This window comes from Galeopterus variegatus, unplaced genomic scaffold (genome assembly GCF_000696425.1).
Source record: "Galeopterus variegatus unplaced genomic scaffold, G_variegatus-3.0.2 Scaffold661, whole genome shotgun sequence".
Taxonomy (NCBI): Eukaryota; Metazoa; Chordata; class Mammalia; order Dermoptera; family Cynocephalidae; genus Galeopterus; species Galeopterus variegatus.
This window is the reverse complement of record NW_007726772.1, coordinates 404,629-414,739: the sequence shown is the minus strand read 5'-3', so window position 1 is coordinate 414,739 and position 10,111 is coordinate 404,629. Positions and strand designations below refer to the sequence as shown.

The 10,111-nt window shown below is 41.3% G+C and overlaps 1 protein-coding gene across 1 annotated transcript in view; it reads right to left on the bottom strand.

Annotated features, from left to right (window-relative positions):
- LOC103589211 (deleted in malignant brain tumors 1 protein-like) overlaps positions 1–9,454 on the bottom strand; it is a 28,268-nt gene extending 18,814 nt beyond the window's left edge. Inside the window, exon 1 of the mRNA XM_008571118.1 lies at positions 9,244–9,454. Within this exon, the coding sequence (XP_008569340.1) occupies positions 9,244–9,454 (211 nt within the window). The remainder of the gene's footprint in view (positions 1–9,243) is intronic.
- Positions 9,455–10,111: the final 657 nt, after the last annotated feature.

Below are 10,111 nucleotides of genomic sequence, written 5' to 3'. Positions count from 1 at the left end.
AGGCCCGCAGGAGGGCAGGCGGTAGTTGTTGTTGGGATTCGGGGGGGGGGGGGGTTGGGGCAATGTCAAAAATGAGAAAGATGTGGATTCTGCCTCGAGAAGCTGACAAGGTCACTGGGGAGACAAGTGGATACACGCACAGCCGTATGAACATGAGGGCAGATAGAGAGCTGTGGGATCTGGAAGAGGGAGCCACTCCTGCCAGCGTGGACTGGGATGCGGACGATTGGACAAGGCCTGGAGGGACTGATGCTGGCGTCGCAGTGGCCACCTTAGAGGCAATGGACAGGTGAATTTGGGAGAAGTAAGTGTGAAAGTAAGAAATTCAATGCAGGTCCCGCTCAGAGATTAGTCTCTTTTTTCCCTTAGCTTCCCTCACCTCAAACGAACCTGTACAGTTCCTGAACAGGCAACATGCCCTGTCAGTCTTTCAGTAGTTAGTAGGATTTTAATCCAGTTTAGAGAGTTTAGAATAGTTCAGAGATCAAGTTCTAGAGCTCTGAAGTCAGATTGTTCGTGTTATCATTCCATTGACCTTGGGGACAATACTTAATCTACTGAGCATGAATCTGCTCATTTGGAAGCTGGAGGCTACAGAAGTCCCCTTGTCCTGCTATTGGGGGGATCAGATAAGAAAATCCACCTAAGACAGTCAACACAGTGACTGACGGACCTGGTGCATGGCAATGCTGCTTAACAGAAATTAAATGCGAACTACATATGTAATTTTAAATTTTCTGGTACCCACATTTTAAAAAGTAAAAAAAAAAAAGGTGAAATTAATTTTAATAATATATCTTATGTAATCTAATATATCCAAAATATTATCATTTCAACATGTAATCAGTATAAAAATGGCAATAAGTATTTTACGTTCTTTTTTTAGTACTTAATCTTTTTTAAAAAACAATTTTATTGAGGTATAACTGATATCACAAAAACTGCACATTTAATGTATACAATTTGTTGAGTTTGGACATACATATGCACTCGTGATATCACCCCAGTCAAGGTAATAGACATATTTATCACCTCAAAAAGTTTCCTCATGTCTCCTCTTGTGTGTGATGAGAATGCTTAAAATAAGATCTCCCAGCTTAGAAAACTCTGAAGTGCACGATACCTTGTCGTTAGCTGCAGGCACTGTGCTATACAGCAGGTCCCTGGAACTTACTCACGTGTCTCTGGAACTTAGTCACGTTGCATAAGTGAAACTTGGTACCCATTGAACAGCTCCATTTCTCTAAGCCAGGTTTCAAGGACTCAGTAGACACATGGATTAGTGCAGGTAGAAGTGTTTACTAAAGTTTAGCATTGGCGTTGTCAGAATATAAGTTATATGATGGTATAATTGAAATGTCAGCAGTTACAGATGATGAAGGAGTGGAGACAGTGTCATCTAGCACAACGATACAAGGAAAACGGCCCATAATGGTGACCACTGTACACCATGACTAAGAGGATTCTGCACAGAACTCTTCATGTGACTCACCACTAAAGGAAAATAATCAAAATTTTCCAAGTTGGACACTTCTCAGACATTAGGCAGGATACTCTAGTTTATTTCTTAAATTCAAAAGATATGAAGTTATCCTTTTAGTAGTCTCTCTTTCTCTAATATCCACAATGATGCACACACACCCCTGCCTCTTTCCTTTTTCTCTTTGCACTTGTGAAAGCACGTGAAATTAGAAGCCTTGTGTTATCACATTCTCTGATGGTGAAATTACAGATACTCAAACATAAAGTGAAGCTGGACAGCATGAAATCCAGACCATCTCAGGGCCCTCGTGTCCCTTTCTTCTCGCATTGTTCACTCTCAGATAGAACATTAGCGGTACCCAGAGATGGTGGCACCACTCACTATGGTTACATGCAACTTCAGAGCTACGATAAACTTGATGAAGGGGGCAGAGGTGGTGGTGTCCTACCTGAAGATATTGAACTCGTGGCAGTTACAGGAGGGAGCTGAGTTGAGACGGCAGCAGGTAGATCTGTAATAAAGAAATGTCCGTTCACAGTATCTGCTCGCAGTGACTTGAGAGAGGTGTGGACATCCAGGGGCTCCCCGTGATTTCACACAAGTGGTTGTGCCTCAAAGTGACCACTGGGTAAGTGATAGAGACGCTTTAGGTCCTAATATTCCCCTGAGAGTTGGCCTGATAGTCTGTACCATAACGGTCTCCTGATACTTTCATTCATTTGTTCTGAGTATTTTACTCCTAGGCTTGTTTTGTTACTGACATGTCTGCCTGTAGGTTTTCCACATTCTCTCCTGTTCTGCAGACCTGACTCCATGCCACATGTGGCCATGGGAATTACTTACAATGCCCGTAAGGAACACTGACAGAGGAAACGGGGCAGATGGACAACCATGACTTATCTCTGCATTGACCTGGGTACATGCTCCCCCTTTCTATCAAACCTTTCTTCTCTCACTTGCTAGTTAGGTCTGCAGTGAATTTTTTTTTTTTTTCCTTTTTTTTGTCTTTTTTCGTGTCCGGCAAAGGATGGCAACCCTCAGTGTCGCACCCGTACCGGACCGGGACCGGCAACAGGATCGCAACCCTCGGTGTTGCGCCCGCACCTCGCTCACCCAGTGAGCGGCCGGTCTGTATGTGGGATCCGAACCCTCGGCGGAAGCGCCGGCGCGCTCCCAAGTGACGCACTGTAGCAGTGCGCCACCGGGCCGGCCCTGCAGTGAATTTTTATAATTTTATGTAGCCTCGGCATCTGTTGAACATAAGGTGGACTTTCTCATACCAGAAGCAGGGCTCAGTCACGCTTGACGCAGTTTGATTCTACACCTTCTCTCAGGACAGCCCACTTGACTTGCCCCACTGACCCCCATACTCTGCATGCACTGTGCAGATATGCCACGGTGACCATCTCTCAGTTACAGCTTGACTTCCTGGAACTCATGCTTGCTTGCATTAAAGCTATCAATTAAAACCTTCTGCAAGAAATCTATATGAATATTCCCTGGACCCCAAAGAAGGCATTGCCACAGGTCTCTCTCTCTCTTCAAGTGCTCCCTGACCTCTGTGTGTGTGTAACTTCCAGGTATGTCATGTACCCTTCAACCTGTGAGTAATAAAATCTTTATTTCCATTTTGTGTCTCTCCTAATCATTGAAGAGGTGCTCTCCATCCTAAAGATCCTAAATCAAAACAGAATCACCATATTTCACTGTCCATTTCTGTGCCACTGAGCAGTAGCAACTACGGAATTATATTTCATAGACAAGTGTGGTGGGCAGAATATTGCCCCACATCCCAAAAATGTCCATGTCCTAATCCCCAGAATCTGTGAATACATTAGGTTACATGGCAAAGGGAAAAATTAAGGTTGCAGACAGACTAATCAGCTGTCTTAAGATAGGGAGATTATCCTGCATTATCCAGGTGGGCCCAGTATAATCACAAGGGTCCTTAAAAGTGGAAGCAGGAGGCAGAAGAGAGTCAGAAAGAGACTAGAAGACACTACACTGCTGACTTTGAAGACAGAGGACCGGAGTCACGAGCCATGGAATGCAGGTCACCTCTAAAAGTTAGAAAAGGCAAGGAAATGGATCCTCCTTTTCCAGAATTTCCAGGATGAACATAGCATGGCCTTTGGCTTAGTGAGACCCATTCTGGACTTCTGACTTCTAGAACTATAAGATAATAAATTTCTGTTGTTTAAGCCACTAAATTATGGCAATTTGTTACCAGCAGAAATGGGAAACTCATACAACATGTGATTAGATGATTCTTCCTCCAAAGAAAAATGGAAACATGCCATTTATAAAAATTGAGAGAGTTTGGATACTCTAAGAGCTGCTGGCCAAATTAAACCTTAAAGACATTTACAAAATTCTTCTCGTTAAAACGGTTTCCAGTATTTTTTTTTTCAGAACAATGGTATTGTTAGCACTCTTCTTTTTTTTTAAGTTAGTGAATCGATTGGAATGATTCCCTGAAAATCATCTCTATACAAACTCAATTATAAGAGGCAGATTATAATGAGTCACTCAGTAAAATAGCTCAACAGAAACCCCCTCATTTACTTTTCTGCTGTATTTGGATGGGTGAACAGTAATGTCCCAGGAGAAAACAGCACAGAAAAGTTTGCTTACCTGATAATATAGTTGCTGAATTTCCATTACCTATCAGTACAAATAAATCAAAATATTTATTATTCAATTAAATTGAACAACTTTAACAAATACAGTGAACTCCTGGTGAGATACAGACACTCAGGCATAACTGGCTCTCAGAAGTATTTGCTAATGAGATTGTTTCAGAGATACTCTAGAGATAAAAGCCTTAGCATGTGATACTGACTCTTCAGAATGCCCACATTGAGAGCAAGCCAGTCACTATGGAACTTAGGGCCACCTCCTCTCCTGGGCACTTGTTCCCAAAACGGACCAAAACAAGATGCCCATGGCCTGAGTGCGTCTGACCTGTCATCTCAACTCCTGCTTCCCTCAGAGCCCAGTGCCACCATGTATTTCTTCCTGGACTCTTGGTGGACAGTTTCATTAATCTTATATATATATGATTAATTATTATATTAAATATTGTTATACATCATACATCATAATATGTAATATGTAATACATAATATAATGTAGTATGATAATATATACTATAATATCTAATAATTATTATATTACAATTATATATTATATTATATATTAAATATGATATGTAATAATTCTATTTTATATTTCACAATTATTATATATTATAATCATGTATAATATATGATTATATTATATATAATATATAATTATTATATTTTTAAATTATGGTATATAATAGATAATTATAACATATTATATTATTTGTATATATATCTTGCTACAGATTTCAAATGCCTGTCAGTAAAATACATAAAGAGGGTGCTTCAAAAAGTTTGTGGAAAAATAAAATTTAAGATAATACAGATCTTTCCACAAATTTTTTGGTATTGGGGGAGCTTTTTGGTGGCCGGCCAATGTGAGGATTCAAACCCCTGACCTTGGCATTATAACATCGTGTTCTAACCAGCTGAGCCAACTGGCCAACCCCTTCCATACACTTTTTGAAGCCTTCTCATATCTGAATAACAAGATCAGAAAATGGAAATATAAGATCAATGACCATATGGATGAAAGAAAAATAAATAGAAAAACTACCAACCAACCAACCAACAAAAAAACCTTATGTAATTACTAGAGCTGATCATTTAATGAAGTTCTGAACTCCCTGGAATCTGCAGAGAGATGGAAACCACCATGCCTCATGGAGTTCTCACGGCCTGATATTTGGTATCTTCCTTAAAATAAGTTACTGCCTTTGTTGGAGGACCACTGAGGATTTAAATGACTAACACATTGTTTTCAACAGAAATTTTATAGAAGAGGCAGAACGCTACACTATGCCTATTTTTTTTTTCGTTCAAAAAATGTTTGTTTAGAACCTATTACGTGCTAGGAAACGTCCTCGACTCTGAGATAAACAAGGTTGTCAAAGTTTCTGCTCCCACCAAACTCACGCTCAGGGGAGTGGGGCTGGAAGACACATGATGAGCGGAGGAACAGAAGAAACACACAAAGACCATCTCAGATGGTGTAAGTACAGTGAAGAGAGAAACAGGTTGATGAAACAGAAAGTGACTGAGAGGGAGTCTATTTGCATTGTATACTCAAGGGAGCCCTCTCGAGAGAGTGACGTTGTAACTGAGACCTGATTACAAGGAGTCAACTGAAGAAAAATCTGGGAGAAGAGCATTTGGACAGCGGGAAGAGCCCAGAAAGGCCCTAAGGCAGGAACTACCTTGTCAGTTTCAAAGGCTGGAGAAAAGATGGGGGGAGGAAGGCACAGCCCAGATGAGAGATTTTCCCAGTGCTCAGAGGCAGGGACACAGATCAGGTCATGCAGGGTCTAAAAAGGCCCTGGTATCAAAGGTTTGAATATAAGTCTAAATACAATGGAAAGCTTTTGAAGGGTTCCGAGTAAAGGGGATTGAGCTGATTTACAATTTACTAATCCCTTCCACTTTCTGGGACAAGAATTGATTATGTATGTGTTGGGGGAGAAAAGAGAGGAGGTAGAAGACTAAAACATTGTTGCCATAACCAGATGCAAGATGATGGGGCTTTGGATGATAGCAGAAACCGTGGAGCTGGGAGATGCTAACGGGCTGAGCATATATTTTGGGAGATGGAGAATTTTCTGATGCATTGCTTGCTTGAAGTCAGGGGGAGTGAGGAATTGGGATGGCTCCAATTTTTACTGATTTGAGAAACTAACCAAACAGAAGGAATATGTATATTTTAAACATCAGCTCTCCATGGAAGACAAGCAAGGATCATAATAGCTAACAAACTAGCAGCTGCGCCCCTTGCATGGCCTTGGGCAAGTTAATTAACTTTTATGCCTCAGATTCCTCATCAGTAAAATGTGATTACAATACAACCTGCCTCATAAAGTGGTTGTGAAAATTAAATGTCATGCAAGCAAAGCGCTTAGAAGTAATTAATTCAATAGAGCAGGGAACAGGAAACCGAGGCCTGTGGTTCAACCACCGACCAGTGCCCGTTCTTGTAAGTTAAATTTTATTGGAATACAGGCACACCCATTACTCTATGAATTGTCTGTGGCCGCTTGCAGGCTACAACAGCAGAGTTCAGTAAATGCAACAGAGACCACCTGGACTGTGAAGCCTGAAATATTTACTATGTGGTCCTTTACAGAAAAAGTTTGCTGACCTCTGAATCAGATAATTAAATAACTAATAATTTTTCAGGTAAAGTTCTTAGGTCAGTGCCTGGAACATCTACTTTAGGAAGGGGTATTTGTTTCTAGAGATGCTTCAATTAAAAATGAACTTTAAAATAAAAGGATATGAATCCCAGAAATAAAAATGTGAACACTCAATAGAAGTCGGCCTTTGTCATCATCCCATGTACAGTATATGATCTCATTTATCCCCAGCAGAGCAATGTAAAGTAGCTGTTTCTATCCCCCTTTTTAAAAAGAGTGTAAGTGACTACACAAGTGGCAAAGATGGAACTTAAACTCAGACCTCCTGCTGCCAAACCCGTCCTCTTCCCTCATCCCAAAGCTCAGCACTGGCTGGTACACAGGCCTGTCTTAACTTGTTCCCACTGGGTTTACTAGTTGCAAGACTCAACAGTTTTCTAACATGTTAGGAAATTGATACAAGTATGTACAAAATACTTAATATATTATCCCCTCCAAAATTTGATTCAGCAATTGCAATTAAAGAAAATCTTCGTTTTTAAACCAAAAGGAAAAATTGCTCCAAATAAGGACTAATAGCAAATTCAACATGAAAATATCTCCTACCTTGTGGCATTGGCGGTGATTCTTCAGTGTTCTCTGTAGGGAGGTGGGGGGGATTTGATGGCTGTTAGCACATAAAAGAGCTGATGGCAGTCAGTGTCATCCCTTCCTTGGCCACACTGAGTCCCACACGGTGGGAAAGAATATTCGCTAAACAGTCCAGCAAGTTATACAAACAATTTGCCAAGATTTTTCTTTGGCATCGTGGTAGGAATAATGTTTTTAACAGTAATCCCACCAGAAAAATGAAAATAGCAATCCTAGAGAATAACTAAAACCCTCATGACTGAGAAGAAAGGAAGGGAGAAAGCGGCCCAGTAGCACTGTCAGCTTAATGGTAAGATTATCTTCATGGCCCAGCAATGCAGAAACGGCAAATAGTGACTGCTCAAATATGACAATCGGATCTCTCCCACCATTTATTCCTTTATTATCTACCTATTACCTGCCAAGGCAGCTTCTAGAGTGAAAAATGTCAGGTTGATAAGACCAGAACATGAACTTACCTGATGCAGGCCTTAAGTACTCCATCTCTGTTAACATATAGGGGGAAAAAAGGATCTAGCCTAGGAAAGCGTATTTGTTTCTAGAGAGGCTTCAATTAAAAATGAATTTTAAAATAAAAGAATGTGAATCCCAGAAATAAAAATGCTGTCTCTCTCTGCCTTAGTTTGGGTGACTTGAATTACCCATCAAATGTATAAACGTTTATTGTCACAGTGTTTCACAATGCAGGTTCAGTCCAATTGTGGCTGTGCTGTGTCCACCGTGCAAATTCTGTAACGCCTCCAAACAGGAGGCAAATGCTTATCACACAAAGAAGTTAGGTGGAACCCAGGGGCTTTATAGAACAAACTGCTGAGATGGAATTCTAAACCAAACTAAATTAAAAAAAAAATCAAAGAATGGGGGGGAACAAAAACTAAATGAAAACCAAACCATCACACATGTGTGTGCACACTGACACACAGACACACACCAATATTTCAGACGTTTGAATTGACTTTAAAAGCTAATGGATCACGTTAGTATCATGTGGATACAGTCTTCCTCGTTAAATGCAAATGGAAATTTTGGTACCAAACTTCACTACTCTAGACCCACTAAACTAGTTCTTTTTTTCCCCATTTGTACATGATTTATGTCTCTAGCATTGGTGAGGATGTTGAATAGACACATGTGTGGTGAAAATTCATTTGTATATCTAGACCAGTGGTTCTCAACTGGGGGCAATTTGTTCCCCCAAGGGACATTTAGCAATGTCAAAAGATATTTTTGTTGTAACGACTGGGGGAGTGGGAACCAGAGATGCTGCAAAACAGCCCACAATGCCCAGGACAGCCCACACATGGCAAAGAGCAATCTAGCCCAAGATGTCAAGAGTGCTGAGACTGAGAAACCCTGGTCTAGACTGATCATTCTAATTACTGTTTGGCCAGAGACTTGTGATTAGCAATACATGACCTAAACTCACAAGCAGCCGGACAAACTAGTGCAACTTTAATTTATAAACTCCTTCATTAGACTTTAAAGTTGTAGTGAGAATGAGTTTTATTTCTTAGTTTACTAAAGTGTCCTGGAGAAAGGTAGAACACACCAGTGAGTGATTCACATCCCTGTTGACTTATGTTGTCTTTTCACCAGTCGTTTTGAAATCTAGTCCTTGCAATAGAACCACCAATATCTTCTCCGATTTCTCTCTGTATGAAATCCATTTAAACATCCTGTGACTAATAAATTCCTGAGCTCGAGTCTAAGCTCTCAAATTACCAATGTCTTTACTTTTGGCTCATGCAAGCGGTAGCGATGGTCTATGATTACGTAGGTGCAGGCATTGCCAGTGGGATTAGTGGAGCTGTAATCTGGATGATGAGATGTGTGCCTTTGGAGGGAGAAGTGGCCTTACCTGCACAGATGACACTGGCGTCTTCTCCGGGACCGCAGTTATGCAGGGACCAGCCAGCATGAGGACACTGTCCCAGAAAACTCTCTCTTCCTGTACAGTCCATGTCATCCAGCAGAAACTCGCCTTTGCCTTCGCCAAATTGAGCCTCCACAGGGGCTGCGAGGGCACGCCCACAGCTCAGCTGCCGGCACACCACATCACCTTCATTCATGTCCCATTGGTCATCGCAAACCCTGCCCCAGTGGCCGTGGTAGAAAACTTCCACACGCCCAGAGCATCTGCCTGACCCATTCACTAGTTGCAATTGTGGCCAGTCTTTTGGAGAAATAGAAAAATATTGCATTTTAGGAAAAGAAACATACTCTGCATCAACCCATTCATTCAAACATGCAACAAGTATTTATTGAGCACAGGCTGGGTTGCAGTGGATAGCACTGTGGATACCGTGGTTAACAGAACAGACCTGGGTCTTGCTATCACAGAATTTAGAATCTAGTCTGAGTGTCTGAAGAAAACAGTCACGTTAATCTAAAATTAAATGGGGATTTGTAGGTGTGTTACGTGCTAAGAAGCAAAGGAGGGATGTTTGTAATGTTTTGACAGTACACTACGGTATAGGGGTGGTGTTTGGGGATGTCTTTCTTAAGAAGTGACAATGGACCTGAGGCTTGGAGGAGGAGTAGGGAGGAGTTAAGTAGACAAAGAGAGATGGGGAGGAGGACAGAGCCTTCCTCTGTGCATCAAGAAAACGCAGAGGTTTATGAGTGAGGTGAATGCACCGGCATCCTCAGGTGAAACCATTCGGCTTGGTAGTATTTGCCTGGTTGGAGATCGGCCCACCACTTAGAAGCATGTGATCCACTGAGCC